The sequence below is a fragment of the Ctenopharyngodon idella genome, chromosome 22 (genome assembly GCF_019924925.1).
Source record: "Ctenopharyngodon idella isolate HZGC_01 chromosome 22, HZGC01, whole genome shotgun sequence".
NCBI lineage: Eukaryota > Metazoa > Chordata > Actinopteri > Cypriniformes > Xenocyprididae > Ctenopharyngodon > Ctenopharyngodon idella.
In genome coordinates, this window is record NC_067241.1 from 29,252,868 (window position 1) to 29,271,088 (window position 18,221).

The 18,221-nt window shown below is 38.5% G+C and overlaps 1 protein-coding gene across 1 annotated transcript; it reads right to left on the minus strand.

Moving 5' to 3' along the window:
* Positions 1-6,410: 6,410 nt before the first annotated feature.
* On the minus strand, positions 6,411-17,987 carry nudt3a (nudix (nucleoside diphosphate linked moiety X)-type motif 3a). Its single transcript, XM_051880582.1, has 5 exons — positions 17,702-17,987; positions 16,528-16,638; positions 13,285-13,329; positions 11,225-11,309; positions 6,411-9,351 (listed from the first exon to the last, which is right to left on the minus strand). The coding sequence occupies exons 1-5, from the start codon at positions 17,798-17,800 to the stop codon at positions 9,179-9,181; spliced, it is 513 nt and encodes a 170-aa protein (XP_051736542.1). The 5' UTR covers positions 17,801-17,987; the 3' UTR covers positions 6,411-9,178.
* Positions 17,988-18,221: the final 234 nt, after the last annotated feature.

Genomic DNA, 18,221 nt, shown 5'->3' on the forward strand with positions numbered 1-18,221 from the left:
GATACATATTCAATCTGAAAGAGCACATTTCTGCTGTGTTTGCTGAGTTTCTCAACGTGTCGCTTGCTGGTTTTGCCCCCGCAAGCCGCGTTAATTGAGAATGAGCGTTCTCGCAATGAGGGTGCGAGAGCATATTTTTCCTGAGGGCCGAGCCTCTCGGCGCGTCGCTTGCCGGCCCGCCCTTGCAAGCCGCGTTCATTGAAGATGAATTCTCTCACTGAGAGAGCGAGCTCAATGCCCATTTATGCTCAGTTGAACGTGACACATGCTCTCTGCGTCGGTGCACAGGCCCCAACACAGCGGTCTGTCAACCGACCTAATCCAACCCTGTCTAGACGCCTCTACGCCCAGAAATGGTCAGTCTTCGCCGACTGGTGTGCAGCTCGAAATGAAGACCCTGTCCCCAATATTGTCATTTCTCCAAGAGCGTCTGGACAAGGGCCTCACCTTGTCCATGCTCAAGGTGTACGTAGCAGCCATAGCAGCATTCCACGCACTTATTGCTGGCCAGTCAGTGGGACGAAACAACCTCGTGCGTTTCTTAAGAGGTTCTAGGCGGTTGAATCCTCCCCGTCCTCTCACTGTACCCACTTGGGACCTTTCCACGGTCCTCAGAGCGCTCAAAGGGGCCCCCTTTGAGCCGCTGCGGTCAGCTGACTTTCGGCCCCTGTTGCTTAAAACCGCTCTGCTACTTGCTCTAGCATCGGTTAAGCGCATAGGCAACCTGCAGGCCCTCTCTGTGAGCCTTGCATGCCTTGAATTTGGACCTAACAACTCGAAGGTCGTTCTGAAATCCAGGCATGGCTATGTCCCTAAAGTGCTCTCGACTCCATTCAGAGCACAGGTCATTTCCCTCTCGGCGCTACCTCCCTCGGCAGATGAGCAAGAGTTGGATTTACTCTGCCCAGTTAGGGCATTGAGGACCTACATCGAGCGGTCACAGCCGTTTCGGCAGTCTGACCAGCTCTTCGTCTGCTTTGGCGGCCACACCAAGGGGCTTCCGGTCACAAAGCAACGACTCTCACTCTCACGATAGTCGATGCTATTGCTCTATGCTACTCGTCTATGGGCCTCGATTGCCCAATAGGAGTACGAGCCCACTCCACCAGAGGTATGGCCTCCTCGTGGGCCTGGTCTAGTGGTGTCTCTATCAAAGACATCTGTGAGGCGGCCGGCTGGTCCTCGCCATCCACTTTTGTCAGATTCTATAACCTGGACGTTCTGGCGTTACACACTCGGGTCCTCTCAGTATGATCCGACGGCCTCTAGTGAGCCCCGTCATCACACCCTTTTATCGGAGGGAGCTAGCTCCCTCCTTAGCATGTGTAACATAAGGGCTCGTTGGCTTTGGCCTCATTACTTATCCTCTGGATCCCTCTGGCGTGCAAGATAGGTTCCCTCCCATGGCACGGTGGGATTGTATTCATTCCCCATACACAGTATGAGTGAAGTATCGAAAGGGAATGTACTCGATTACAAACGTAACCTCGGTTCCCTGAGATACGGAACGAATACTGCGTTTATTGCCATGCCATGGGGCTGCATGACTCAGTGTCGTCGCTTAGTCGAATGACCTGAAATCCTATGGCGAAATGCTCTGATATATTGCCAGACGCCCCGCCCATTTTGGCAGGCTTTGGCACGCTGCATCGCCATAGGCTCGCACAGCTTCGCTGCACCGTCATTGGTTCAAAAAGTTTTCCAGTTTGAACCAATGGCCGTGCAGTTACACTGTGTTATTGAAAAAGGCTTCAGTATCGAGGAAAAAAGGAGTTTTTCCCCATACGCAGTACTCGTTCCATATCTCAGGGAACCGAGGTTACGTTCGTAACCGAGTACGTTCTGAGACAGTGCTTATGATTTATAGGGATTAAAAAAAAAAAAAAAGGAGTGGTTGGATTATCATTATAGGGTGGTTGTGTACACACACTGCCAACACACATTTATGGCCAAACACCATGCAAAAGTGAATTTTGCATAATAGGTCCCCTTTAAAGTCAGCATGAAATGGAAGCCTTTTCATCCCTGTTGTGATGTATACGAGTTAAACTTCTCCAATATGAAAGAATGTAGGGCGGGACTTGATTTTGTCCATGGGGTAACTGGTTGGATGGTTGTGGTTTGCTATTGGTCGATCTCATGTGAGTGACAGGTTGTCCCGTCTCGCGCCAGTAAACACATCATCAGAGAAGCATTCACTTTTTTCGCTCACAAAACTTTTGCATTCCCTCAAGAAACTTTGTATTCGCTCATAAAACGCAAACATTTTGCAAGCTAACACAAAGTTACTCAGGAGAACGCAAAACATTTACGAGAGAATGCAAAAGCACTGACAATTTTCCCTTCCTTCTCATTTTTTTTCCATCACCATGTCCCTTTAGGGGCTCTGTAGATGTCACTACAAGGAGGGGAAGTTATTTTGATTAAAGATTATGAGGGCACACACAAAAAAAATAAATAAAATAATAATAATGATGATGTGCACAGACAAATCATTTGTAATAAATACTGCAAAATTCCATGAAAAATAAAAATAGTAAATTTTCATGGTGACATTAATACATTCATGACAGTACTCTGATTGGCTGTTGGCCCCAAGCATTAAAGGGATAGTTCACCCGAAAATGATCCCATGATTTACTCACCCTCAAGCCATCCTAGGTGTATATGACTATCTTCTTCCAGACAAACACAATCAGAGACATATTTAAAAATATCCTGGCTCCTCTAAGCTTTATAATGGTAGTGAATGGGGGCATTTTGAAGCCCGAAAAAAAAAAAAAAGGTCTAAGCTTACTCTACTCCTTCAGGAGTTACTCTTTTGGTGCAAGTCGACTTGCACAGTATGTGTACGGTCGTCCGCTGGAACGCTAGTTATTTTACTTTATAAAGTTTTAAATATGGATATTTTTCTTACAAAAACCCATCACACCTGGAGCTGTATAGATTATATTTATGGATGGATGCATTTATTTTTGGGCTTCAAAACAGGCCCCCCATTATCTCTACCAATGGTTCACTAGCTTGGTAGAGCCAGGATGTTTAAATATAACTCTGATTGTGTTCGTCTGAAAGAAGATAGTCATATACACCTAGGATGGCTTGAGGGTGAGTAAATCATCGAATAATTTTTGGGCGAACTAACTCTTTAAGGAAAAAGAGCATATAACCAGCCAAACTGACCAATTTATTATTCTTCTTATCCTCAATGTTGATGAAGACAAAGGTGAGAATTGTTCCCCCATTCCATCAGATTTGGCACTTGTGTAGCTGCTGTTCTTGCTTCTGAAGTGTGTTCAAAGGGACAGTCACCATTAAACCAAGTGCTACCCATTCTTCAATCTTTGTCTCTAAAATGCTAGTTGTCACTGACCATTTATGCACCTTTTTGCATCTAACCAACACAACCGAGCTGTAGAATCACTGCTTGTCTAATATAAAGGAATAAGGTGTGCTGAAGAGCAACCTCCTGTCTTTCACTCTTAGGTAGACCATCATAGCTAGGTCAGCTGGAGCTCCCTCTTCCACTACAGGAGATCCATCATCTATTTTGCCTTGATATGAATGTACAATATATAAATGTTCACATTTCCTCTTCTCTAGGGGGTCAGACACTCACATACATTCACATACATTGTTAGGTCTTGACAGCCCAACCATATTAGCATCAGTTTAGAGTTGATGCCTTTCAGACTGGTGCTTATCTCCTGCTCAGGGGCTGTTGTGGCCTAATGGTTAGAGAGTCAGACTGGTAACCTGAAGGTTGCGGGTTTGATTCTCAATTCTCAACAGGAAAATGTAAGTGGGGGAGTGAATGAACATTCTTCCACACTCAATACCCACAACTGAGGTGCCTTTGAAGTGCCCACCTAACCCCCAATGGCTGCCCACTGCTCCAGGTGTGTGTCTACGGCTTGTAGTGTGTGTTTGTGGTCACAACTCACTGCTCCTAATGTGTGTGTGCACTAACTTGGATAGGTTTAAATGGAGAGGACAAATTCAGAGTGTTTAATCATGACTCCTGTGGCCCAACAGTGCTATCCTTCTCCTAGTTCACTAGAGATTTAGAAGAACTGCACTACACTTAATGTCTTTTGATTAATTATACCACCAGGCCGGCCAAAGTGTCATGCTTCTGTTCTTCAAGCACCAGTTTTTTTCCAAAGTCTTTTAGGCCGTTTTCACACCTGGCTTGTTTGGAGCATTTGTTTCAGAACATTTTCTCCCTAATTTCAGTTCATTTGAGTCTCAGCCTTAGACGTCACGGCTGAACGTCTGATGCATAAGGTAAAATGGAAACACAAAATGGAAACACTTTGGGAGTTACAAAGTCATCATCTAATTGGTTGAATTCTCCAGGAATTCCAGGAGATGTGTGTGGCATTCTTTAACAGTCTGCCTGAAAACAAAGCCGTCATGATCCCAAACCCCCTCATAGAAGAAAGCCTTTGTGAATGCTTATCAGGATCAACTAAATGCAGGATTTTCAAAAGTATGTGAAGTTTGCAGTGCCATTGTTGCAGTAAACTTGCACAACCTTCTTGAACGAATAATTTATTGTATGCATGGTGGTTATCGTACGCACATTGACTTTACATTTTCACGCCCCTAAACAGGAAGCGGATTCTTTCTCTTCAAGAAACCTGACACACGTATACTTTATCCTCCCCCTTCACATCTGTCACAATAATTTAAATGTATGCTTTACTTTTACAGTTTAAATGAACTTTACATCTCACATATTTCAATAGGGCATCTTGCGTTATTATTATTCATTATGAATTTTTTAAATAAACTTTTACAACATAAGGGCAGATTTCTTGAGCGCAGCTGATGACGCTGTGATGTGAAGCTCGAGTGATCAAGAACATTCCAATAAACATAACATTTCCTTCGATTCCTCCATCCTTGTTTTCTTTCCTTGCATCCTCCCCTCGCATCCTATGGGGGTGAAGCCGAGACGTGAGGAAAGGAAACGAGGAAAGGAAATGAGGATGCACAAATAAGAAACGAGAAGCACCCTAGGTTCATTTAGGCACGTACAAGCATGGCATCCACACCAAAAAAATTGGTCCGATATCACCTGAAAAAGATGGTCCTGGCCCACTTGAAAACGAACTCTAGAGCAGTTTGCTTGTGGTGAGAAAGCAATCCAACTAGTGGTTAAACAGATCGTTGTTGATCCGTGATCGGTACGGCCCAAGCCCCACAGTTCGGGACGCATGTGATTCGCTGATCAATTGCAAGTTTAACCGCAATAGAGTGAAAGGTTATCATTTGCACGTGTTTTGTCTTGCTAGTTTACACATTAAATAGATATAAAACCATTCCAGCCCTAGAAGAGGCAATAGAGGATTTAATTCGGTATCGCACACCACGCTGTTATCGGTGCGCACAGACGCACATACATACAAGGCTCGCGTGCACACAGAGAGAGAGAGGTGCGTTTCAGATAGCTTGCAAACTCCAAATTGATTTCTTTTGCGTCCTCAATGCACTTGGATGGACACATACACGCATTATGTCAGTTAAAATACCCCTCTCGGCAAGTATTCTCGTAAACACATTCGGTTATGTCTTAATTGAACGAGGTGAGAATTTGGATGTGTATCTATCGAATGTGTGTGCATGGGGTCTTACTCTTAAAGTGACAGCAACCTATAAATACCTGCTGTTGTCTGTCATATAAATCAAACAACATAACACAGCTTTAACAAAGATTAATCTATATTAAATTTATACAGTGAACAGTGTAATTTTACATTTAATTATTACATTTCTGTACATGAAAATTAATACTACAGTTAGACCTTATACTTTATTTGTAACTTTATGTTGTATTTATCTATGCTTGTAATTGGTGTACAGTATGTGTTCTTTTTACAGTCTGTTCACTTGCCTTTAATAATGTATTAGTTAGGCTAGTAGTTTCTGCTGTGGTATCGGAGTAATTAAAATGGGCTAAATAATAAATGCAAAGTTAGCATAAAAAGCAGCAGTGTTTGTTTTGCTAATTCCTCTCAAAATGAATTGTGAGTTAACCTGGACCAAAGACGAAGCACACTTTTTTATTTTAAAATACTGCTCTTCTCCAAAATGGGTACGATGCCCAGAGGAAGCCTTAATTCCTGTTAAAAATGGTAAAGTAATACATTCGCACAATAAGACTGGTCAGTTGAGAAATGTTGCCTTGTGAAGCGAACCGAACCAAGATATTGCAACATTGTAACAACAACTGCACCTGTGATTCATGATATGCATGTAGCATTTTTGTTTTATTTATAGATTGTTGACACAACTGTTATAAAGTCTTGAGTCGAATTTTCTTTTCCCAATATCAGATACAGCAGAGCGATACAGGGTAAAGAGTGTGACTGAAATGTTACAAAAGGGAAGCAACTGGGGAAAGATTGAGATTCTTGAAATGTTTATGATTTAATCCAGAAATAAAAGAAATGATACTTTACAACAACAACAACAAACAATGCAGCATTTACAATTCAAGGACAAATCTGGCATAATTTCAGTACAGTTCTGATTATTTCTTATTCACATTCCACTAATGATTGCAATAAATGGGTAGAGAAAGATCATATAAATCACCATTAGATGACCATCGCCAGTCTCTGTCACAGCTGTTAAAGGTGCAGTAAGAGATTTCTGAGAAACGCTGTTGAAAGTGGATTGGACCGAGCAGCCCAACACACTTGTAGCCAATCAGCAGTAGGGGGCATGTCTAGTCATGATGGGGGAGGAGAGGGAGTGAGTAAGAGGGAGATTTGAAGAAAGACTGTAGAAAGAGACAATACAAAAAAGAAAATCTCAGAGGAATATCACTGGAAAAAGAAGGGTTCTGATAAGGCAAGAGTTTTAGAACCCACGTTAAAAGCTTTCCAGCGCTGGAGAGACATAAGACAGCGGGAAGGCCTTAAAAAAAGGACACCACATTTTTTTGCTTTATACGCAAGTAAGATTGGTTTTGCTATGTTTCACAGAACCAAGATATGTTGTTGTTGTAATGTTAGCTATAGTAACAGGACAGTTTTGAAGTGTCATTGCTTGTCTGGAGCTGCTGGTGACTAACAACAAACTGCTGCTTGTATAAACTCTTGTGTACTATATGTTCATTTTTTGTTCTTCCTTGACGTTCATTCGTTATCTTCACTTTATTTTTTCCAAAGTATTATTTTGTTTCATTTCAACTATGATAAAGAGACATCCACTCTTGCATTGAGTGCATTCTGGGGCTGGAGGGGTGTGTTTGTTTGGCTTGATTTCAACTATCAACAGTGTTTCTCAGAAATCTCTTACTACACCTTTAAATATGTTGTTGTGCCACAGGTTTTAAGTTAAGTTTAAGTTAAAGGTTTTAAGCGGGTTTAGCTAACTAATCTTATTACAATACAATATCTTTTGAGCTTTCCGATTAATAATAAAACAAATACATTGAAATACTGATAAGACAAGTTTACTTGAGACCTAAACAATTCTCATTTGAAGTATGTGTTTGTGGAAATTGTATAAATCAGAAACAAAAAAAAAAAAAAAAAAAAAAAAAACAATTTATACTTAGGACAGATTAAACTGTTTAAGACCTAGAAAAGTACCTTTCAAAAATGAAATGGCACTATTATAAACAGTCACTTATGACAAATGAAAAGAGGTCAGTGTATATCCAGTGTCTGAAGAGAAACTACAATCAAGTTGTAAACATTTCAAACGAAATCCATCCCCTTATGAAAGAGGCAATTTATTAGGCAAACAGCTAACCTTGGCATCAAGTCTTTCGATTATTCACATTATTTCAAACATACAAACCAATATACTGTACACAGACACAGACATACACGCGCACACACACACACACACACACACACACACTCTCTATGGTTATAGTTTATGAGTGAATGAACAATAATTTGAAATGATAAAACTGAAATAATTGAGACATTTGTAAATTGTTGCTATTGTGCTTTGATTACAGGTGCAAAACCCTCAGAAGAGTGAGGAAGAATCTGACATCAGCAGCCGCTGAGAAGGTCCTGTATGGCCACTGACCACGAGATTTATGATACTGATGTCCTAAACAGGCTAATTTCACCTTAACTCAATTTAAAATGTCCTTCCACAGTTCTCTACTCTCTCAAAAACAATCCTATACAACAATAAAACAAGTGCACTCAGTAAACTGGACTGACCAGCATCGTATTAAGCCACTTAATTAAATTAATTAAAAATTCTGACGTGAAAAGCTTTTTCACCAGGACATCTAAGATCGCAGACCCAGAAAAACCACCACACTACACTTTAAAGACATTCCTTCAATTTCTATCAAAATCTCCTTCAATGGTAAAAGTGGTGGACTACTAACCACTAAACCCCATCAACATTAGAACATTTTGCAAACATTTTCTTGAAAACTAATCTGACTGTAGCTGCGTGTGTGAGAATCCCCAACATGAGTGTGAAATATTGGCAATAAGACTGATTTCAAGATTTGATAAGTTTAAGACATGATACCTATTTTGTTTAGCAGTTTAAAGAACTAAGACTATGAAAATGCAATTTTACCACGTACAGCATACACTAAACACAGGTCAATATTAATCGAATGGCCCCATCTATCATTGTTACCAAGAAAACATCTACATTCGGTTTAGTTCACATCAAGAAAACCTACGAATCCCTGTATTTTAAGATCATGAATACGTGACATGCTCATGCAAAAAAAAAAAAAAAAAAAAATCAACCAACTCTATATAACAGCATATCCAAAGAGGCTAAAGGCATACACTGCAGAATGAAAGGGCCATTCGTTACCAAAACATTACAAACACTTCTGACAGCTTTCTCTTTAAACACCACTTATTTCAAGACACGATAGTAAACTGTAGTTGCATTCAATAAACCTGACATTAGGAAATGAGAATCTCATGCAAGTATTCATTAAAACGCAAGACAAACTTCATTTGCTAACTAGTCTATGACTTTTCTCTTATCTCAGACATCCCCACACTGCATTCTTTATCTAAACACTAAAAAGGCTGGTAAAACATCAGATTTCATTCAATGTTGCCATTAATGTGCTGAAAAAAAAAAGTGATAGTGGATGCAGAAGGGGTTCAGTCAGGTAAGAAAAGGTCGAAAATTGTGGAGGCTTCTGTGTTAGTTGTGGTGGTTATCTGATGCTGGAGAGAGAGTTTTGATTAATGTTATATGTGGCCACCAGAGCCGTGCCGTTGCTGGTCATACAGTCCTGTTGAAGGGCTTCGAAGTAAGACGCTTGCACAGGTTTATGACACTGCAGCACACGTCGGGCATCTTCTGTCTTAAACCACTCCCTTTTCCTACCTGTGAACAAAAGACACCAGAAATTCTGCATTCACGTTGTGTCCGACTTACTGTAATTATATTTTGAGATTTTGTGCTCTGAGCATCCCCTCACTAATTCGTTTCTATGGCAATTAGGGCTACCCCCTAATAGTCGACTAACTGTTAGTCAATGAGAAGAGGCTTAGTTGACCAAAATTTTATTAGTAGCAGGAAAAAAATCCAAAGGAAGTGGCAAAGTCATGCAGTCTGTGACAGACAGATCGTTAACAGCTGGTCTATGTGGTAATTACAGTACATCGGGCAGGACATCCAAGCGCTCGCCTATCATTCATCAACCTCAATTATGGCTTATCATCTGAAACATGCAAATAGTAGCAACTTTACATGGCCGCTAACTTTACAAAAATGTGGGCTATTCAAGTGTTTGTGTGGAGTGAGAAAGCTGAATAGTAGCATGCTTACTGCATGACAGCTAACATGGAGACGATCACTTGCACTTAAAATACTCTGTCATTTTTGGTCATACAGATAAGAGTAATACATCTTTTGAATCTGTGAAAAGTCTACTTTTATTTATGTGGACTCACAATAACAATAAAAGGTTGTGCTTTTGTAAAAAATCTTAAGCAAACAGGGTCCGCTTTCTGCCGTCTCTCTCTGTGAACTTAAGTGCCAAAAAAAGAAAAAGAACCGAAACTCCATGTAAACTTGCCTCACAGACATGAGAAATATATCTATAGAAAGCGAAATGTCTACTTTTAAATGAACCAATTGAAATGAAAAACAAATATTCTCAGGTTATGTAATAATAATGAAACGTGCATATAAGTACGTGCACTACTGCGGAAATGACGAATCACTTCATCGTTGCAGCCGAAAATACAGAAAACACTAGTTAATGTAGTCTCCTTGCTGTTTTTCCCTAACGCATTCATAATCATTACCTCTGCCCGTACGCTGTGGCAAACTTTAAGCGTGCTTGAGCACTGATTAGTCTATGTACGCATTAAAGGCTCTTTATTATGATTCATATGGTTTATTAATAAACGTGCAATTAGTCGACTAATGTTTAAAATGAACGACTACAAGTCGACCAGAAAAATCATTAGTCAAAGGCAGTCCAAATGGCAATGCATGTAATGGCAAAAATGTATAAAGAAATAAACAACAACAAAAAAATAATAATAACAAGCATTGCGCACCAGGGGCACATTTTGATAAGGAGGTTCAACCAACTCTGAGTTAAAACTTGAACTCTGAGTTGACTTACTCTGAAATGGGAAACTCTGAGTTTTCTGTTTCAGAACAGCTAAATTGAGTTAAGCGCGTGTACCACGACTATGAAAAGCCATCATCAATAGAGCTCCGATATTACGATTCACCACGTGACAAAATGCAAGTTTAATTCTTATCACTGTTATAATATCAAAGGTGAAAACTGGCAGAACGGTAAGTTATTGAACTAATATTCATTTTCATGGTATCCCACATGCAAAAAGGGAAGAAATAAAATAATTTAATTTTTTTTTTTTTTTTTTGGCAAATGATGTTCTATTTACCATGTAGGCTAAAAGTAGCAGTTATTTGCAATAAGTGTAAATAGTAATTAGATGCTATTTATTTTTTATACTGGCAGATACATACTATTTGCACCTCAGTATTGTTGTAAATTAACAGGATGCAATAATAACACAGTGTAAATTATTTTATCATTATTAAACACTCGTTAGGCAATTTACTTTCACTTTCAGAACATTTTCTTCATTTTTATTGAAAATAAATGCCTTTCTGATGTGATGGGAAAAATTAGTTTTTAGATAGATCATTTATAGATAGATCATTTATTTGTCCTCCAAGAGGAAATTTGACTTAATTTTTATCAAATTCTTACCAATATTTACAGAATCCTCCCAGGCCTCCAGAACCTCAGTTACGATGAGAACATAGACATACGTTCTGTGCTTTCTGTCTCTGTTCTGTGAAGAAAAACAACTTGTTTTAGCACAAGTAACAGCCTTACAGGAAATATTAAAATCACAAGGAATAAGTGCAATGGTGTTTTAGTGACAAATTAAAATTAGGGCTTCAACTAACATTTGATAATTAATCTGGTCATTAATTCTTTGATTCATCAGATGAAAAACCCAATAATTACTAATTATTAAAAATCAAACATTTTAATTAAAAACAAAAACAATTAACTTGAAACCATTATTTTTTTAAATGTTATGCCACATCCTGCCCAATGATGTCCTCCAAACAATGTGCAACTTGAAGGCAATGAAAATAGTTTATGTACAGTATATATACACCATTATGTGCAAAAAATAGGTTAAAATGTAAACCTTACATTCTAAACCAAAAAATCAATTGCTAATTGCTTACCAATTTAAAGCAGGAGTTAAAATAACTAAATTAAATATGATAAACCAAAACAAAAGCTAAATGTTACTAAATTTTAGAGACTAAAAGACTAAATGTTAACATGGAATACACACTGAGTGAAACATAGTAATTATATTACATTTATACTCAAAAATAGCCCTTTTAATGTTATTGCTATCACAAAAATACAAGTGCTTGTTTTACATGTAGAATTTGAAACCTACATTTAATGTCTAACAAGAAATATTTTAGCAAAATGTGTATATAAGTTGTTGTGCTCTGTCTGTTTGATGTGCATGCAAGAACCAGCCCTCGTTTACTTGCTGTCAGGACAATCCTTCATTCAAAATGGAAATAATTGCGACTTTCTTACACATACAGATAACTGTAAAATTTAAGTTACGTGTTGAGAAAAACAAAAAACAAACAAAACATCTCAAATGCATTAAAGGATTAGTTCACTTTCAAGTGAAAATTATCCCAAGCTTTACTCACCCTCAAGCTATGCTAGGTGTATATGACTTTCTTCTTTCTGATGAACACAATCAGAGATATTTTAATAAATATCCTGACGCATCCGAGCTTTATAATGGCAGTGAACGGGACCAGTGAGTATGAGCTTGAAGAAAGTGCTTCCATCCACATCCATCCATCATAAATGTGTTCTCCACACAGCTCCGAGGGGTTAATAAAGGCCTTCTGAAGCAAAGTGATGCGTTTGTGTAAGAAAAATATCCATATTTAACAAGTTATAAAGAAAAATATCTAGCGTCCACTAGACCGCCTTCCGTATTTAAGTTATGAAGAAAGTGTAAACTGGCGTCATGTCAGTTACACTTTTTCCATAAGTTGAATAGAGAAGGCATAGGACGTAGCTTAAGCTTTTTGAACTGCAAGAGTTTTACACTTTCTTCGTACGTTGAATATGGAAGGCGGTCTGGCGGAAGCTACATATTTTACTTCATAACTTTTTTTTTTTTTTTTTACACAAATGCATCGCTTCGCTTCAGAAGGCTTTTATTAACCCCCCAGAGCCGTGTGGAGTACACGTTTATGATGGATGGAAGCGGATGGAAGCACTTTCCTCAGCTCATACTCGTGACCCCTGTTCACTGCCATTATAAAGCTCGGATGCGTCAGGATATTTATTAATATTTCTCTGATTGTGTTCATCAGAAAGAAGAAAGTCATATGCACCTAGGATGGCTTGAGGGTGAGTAAAGCTTGGGCTAATTTTCATTTGAAAGTGAACTAATCCTTTAAACAGCGCACTCATTTGTCAAAGCTCCTGACAGGGCAAGCCGCATCAAACTATACACTTTAGTTTGAAGTGCTTAACACAAAGCACTCTGTTTGGGACAACCGTGTTGTCCTACTTCTAAAAACTTTACTAAATATTACTATTAATCTCAAAACTTTATTCTTGTAAAATGCCTATTTTGAGATTATTTTCAAAACATTACCACATCTTTTTTTTTTTTTTTTTTTTTAATTTCAACTTGCACTGAAGCACCAATGTGGTGACAATTTCTTTTTGACTGTTGTTTACCATCAGAAAATGCTCACCTCAAAAACGCCTACCAATCTTCCTAATGTGCCTTTTACTCCTGCCTGTGGGAATGAAAAAATATAGAGTGAAACACTGAATTAAGGACATTTATAACATCCTCTAGCATTTTAAAGCATCATGAAACATCTTATTTAAGCAAAAGACAGTTCTCCGAAATTAAATGTGAAAAACATTTACAAAGTTGATGGCTTTTGCGAATAGAAGGCTCTTAATTCATCTAAATCACAATACTATATAAAATGTTTTACAAAACAGATTTAGATATGTTCTGCAAACAAAACATTCTACCAAAAGTACTTGTCAAAGTAAACCTAAGATTATTTGTGTTTATGGCTTTGACCAGTAATTCTCACATTTGGAACAATTCCTATTATTTGACTGAGCTTGGAAATGTGAGAACTGCATTACTAATGATTTACAGACTTGACATCATGTGAGTGTTTGCAGATGTAACAGCCAGGGGAAACTCTAAAAAGGAACGGAGCAGAGAAAGTCAAATATGCAGCTTCCTTTAAAACAGTAATACTTACAATAAAGTTCAATTTGCCAATATTAGTTAATGCACTGGGCATCATGAGCTAACAGGAAGCAATACTTTTACTGCATTTATTAATGTAGGTAACGTTCACATTAATTTTAAACACTAATATGTTTTACCATTTTCTGTTCTGTTGTATAAATAAACATTATTTCATGCATTATAAACAAACATGCATTAACAATTAACAATTATATTTACAAACTAACATTAACCTAAATGATAGACTATCATTAATACATTAACAAATGTTGAATTGAATCTTATTGTAAAGTGTGGAATTCGTTAGAATTCTGAATATTTCAGTCCAACATATATCGCAAACCAGGACTCCTAAAATGGAAACTCTGAGGATAAAATGAATATTATATATAATTGTGATGGAGAGCAGATGGGACGCTTCTCCATCCCCAGATTTCAAAACTGTGTCCTTATTCTTATTGCTGGCAGGTATGAAGATATACATCGTGGCAACGGTATAAGATGTCTTTCGTTAGAGATTTTAATTGCAATATTGTGTATATCGCAGTATGTAGATATATATATATGTGTCACACAGCATTATTGACACTTTAGAGTGATGAAATGTATGAATGAGACAATAAAGAGCAGGACGTGCTTGATGTTAAAAATAGTTAAGTGCAATAAGCTGTGAAATAGATCTCAATGCGATGCTCGCGCTGACTGACACACAGTTGAAGCACGCGCATGGAAAGCTGCCTCTCTTAAGGCCCCGGTATACTTCATTTTCCGTGTTCTGCTCCGTTTTGCACACAGTTAAGCATGCGAGCCTTTCAAAGTATAGCCTACTCCTTTGGCCGTGAGAGTGGAAAGACGCATTCGGCGTGTGCGCACTAGTGTGAGCACTCAAGTCACTCGCACATGGGCTGTTGTACGCTGACCCTTCACGCTGTCTCAAAATTTGGGCTGCATGTGGACGGGGTGTGCGAATGTCTGCGGACCCTCCTGATGACGGCAATTACTTCATGTGGACGATGCATGGATGCGGTATACTTTGGGCTTTAGAAAGAGATCGCGAATTCAGGTCGAATATACAAGTAATTGTGTCAAAATGCCCATCATTTGGAGTATTCATAAACATAGCCGGTTATGTCTTATGTGAACGTAAACTGGTGTAAAGCTGATGTGAATCAGTATATTGCAGGGGTATTCAATTGAAGTTCCAAGAGGTCCGGTCTCTATATTTCCTTCCCAGCGGAAGTCTGGACAATACTTCTTTGGAATTTCTATCAGGGCAGCCGTAGTACTTTGTAAAAGAGAAAATCCTAAACATTTAATATAGTCATCAAAGATAGGAGTCTTGGGCCCCGAGAGACAAATTAGTGATGTCTAAGAAATTTTACCAATATTTAAAGGGATAGTTCACCCAAAAATGAAAATTATCCCATGATTTACTCACCCTCAAGCCATCCTAGGTGTATATGACTATCTTCTTTCAGACGAACACAATGAGAGATATATTTAAAAATATCCTTAGTCCTCCAAGGTTTATAATGGATGTGAATGGGGGGGCCGCGTTTTGAAGTAAAAAATAATGCATCCATCCATCCATTAAAAAAAAAAAAAAAAAAAAAAAGCAATCCATATGACTCCAGTGGGTTAATAAAGACCTGGCAAAGACGTTTTGGATGTGCGTACCTTGACCTTTTTCACGTGGGTGTATTATTGACATGTAAAAGTCTAGACCCTGAATATGAGATGGACCCTTTTTTTTTCAGATGCATTTCTAAGAAAAAATAAAAATAAAAATAAAAATCACTGTCTTATATTCAGAACAATACGGTACTTCTACTTCAGAGTGCATCTTGCGTCATCAACCAGGAACTTTAAAAGTTTGATTCTGTGAATTGGCTCGACTGTTACAGGCTTGAAAGAATGATTAGTTCAAGAATTGAACATCACTAGTTGTTAATGCTGCTTGAGAAACTCCAGGCTTCAACAGTTAGGGAGAGAAGTTGGTGCTTGCTTTAGTACCTAAACAGTTTTAGTTTTTAGACTATAGCTGCTTTTCCATTGTCGGGCCAAACAGTTCTCATTGCGTAATCATTCCATTCTGTGCCGATCTGGGCCAGTTACCGTATGGTTACCGTTTCATTTTCCACTGCGAGACGTAATACAAAAGCGTCAGTTGTTGCCTTGATAACGCAGCGGTTTACTGATGATGTGAGATGTAAATAACGACCGTTAAAGGAGGATGATCAGATATTTATTTATTTTTTTTTTTTTTATTATTGTGTTTACGTCGCTTAAATAGAGCACTTAACCAGCTACAGAGAAACTGGCAGCCAGGCAACAGACAAGTGTCCAACCAATCCTGTCGTCACGGATTCTACCAGCACAATTCAGCATGGTTAAGACAACCGTGCCGAGAATTCTGGGCCGAGAACAGTTTTGTAATTGCGCCGTGCCATACTAGGCTCAAGTGGAAACTGGAACCGTTCCTTACTATTCTAAGAACCGTTCAGCCAAACGGTGGAAAAGCGGCTTATGTTTTTGTAACTTTTGTTTTTATTTTTCTCTTGGCCACTGTTTTTAATGGACCTTTTGCACAACCTGGCTTTTAAAGTATTAAACATCATTTAGAGCCACCCTTGAACCAATTCCTGGTGTGATTCTCCTTGCGACCACCTGGGTCCGTTAAAACAATAAACACAAATAAGTGTTTTTAAAGAATGCCTACCTCTTCACACACCTCCCTGGCAGCAGCAACACTAGGCTCCTCCTCCGGCTCCATCCCTCCTCCAGGAACAATCCATCGATCAGGATGACTGCTGCTGCTCACTAACAGCACCTAACACAGACACAACAGACCGCCATCAGAAGGCTAACCAAGAGCTAATGCAACAAAATTATGTTTATGAATTATCTATTTATCACTTAAACGTTATAAGACATCCCATGGTGTGTGTACACATCACAATGTGCCACTTAGCATCATTTTTGTATGTTAAAAAACGTCCTCCTCCTATCCTGGTTTAATGTGCAAAGACAACTTTAAAGTCAAGATGCAAGAATTCATAACCCTTTTGTCTTCTAAAATCTGCTGTGTTTAAGTGATCTAGGCTAACAAAATCACTGATTCAATGACACTGCACTACAAACTGAACCTGAGGGTGAATCATGGTTAAAGGCTTCAGAAATGTAAATTAATAACTGAAATGGTGAGACAAACAGTGCGCTTCAACTCTGGAATATTTTAACATAGCAAAACGTTTCATATTCAAGTGTGCTCAACACTAATTCTACAGCAAGGTCTACTTTTTTGATTACTACTGCAGCTGTGGTATCCTGGTATTAGCCAACATGGTCATACAAAAAATAGGCTCACCAATATGACAAAGGAAGTTTTTTTGTTTTTTTTTAGGTTTCTTACACAAAACACTACTGTGGCAGTACTATGGTACAGTGAAGATATCAGATTCATATATTAATAAATTCAACATAATTGTAATGATAATAATCATGCGCCAGTGTATTTGATATTTACATGGTACTTCAAGATAGTTTAAAAATCACGAGATTACCACATGCAGAATGTCCAAAAGATCAGGTTAAACCCTTTGTTAGCAACTATTTGAGGGAGATTCCAACTTAATTTATGTTTACAGTAGTATCAGTAACCGTGTCATATTGACGGAAATTCTAATAACCACGTTAAGTTTTATTAAAGAAGTGACTTTACCGAAAACAAAAACAGATATGAGCAGATATCATTCTGTGGCCTTACAATACATATATCCATCATATACACATGTACAACTCTACTTCAAACACAGCTAAATTTATTAGCTCATATATTTAGAGTCAATTTATTTGGTGAAGCAAATTAAGACAGCAGTGATTGATGGCGTCACCTCCTCTTCGCGCTCGCTCCTGAAGCACAGGCAGGCCGCGCGCTTTTTATAGCCATCTCTGTCATACGTGCGCGTCTGGTTGGACTTCAGCTTTATCATCGCGCTGAACAGATTAAAGTCCTTAACTCCTGTCAGCTCTGCACCTTTCACTGCAGTCCCGCACCCACAAACCCTTCTAAAGGCCCTCTGCTATCATAAACATTCCCTCCGTCGCTTCATTTTGTCAGTCTTGTGAGCTGGTGTCGCACAGACGCCATTACTCTGAGCTCTGCGCAAACTGCGTAACATTATGTACAACCCCGAAGCGCATTTCCTTTATGTGAATATGACGTTGCGCAGTAGAGGTGAAACTGGTTCAGAGAGCACTACCGTAGTGCCGCGGTTATTTTTCTTATCAGTGCGTTCTATAATATTTTATTATTTTATTTAATTAAATTATTATTATTATTATTATTATTATTATTATTATTATTATTATTATTATTGTGGCAGGAATATAATATCTTTATTACTTGACAGA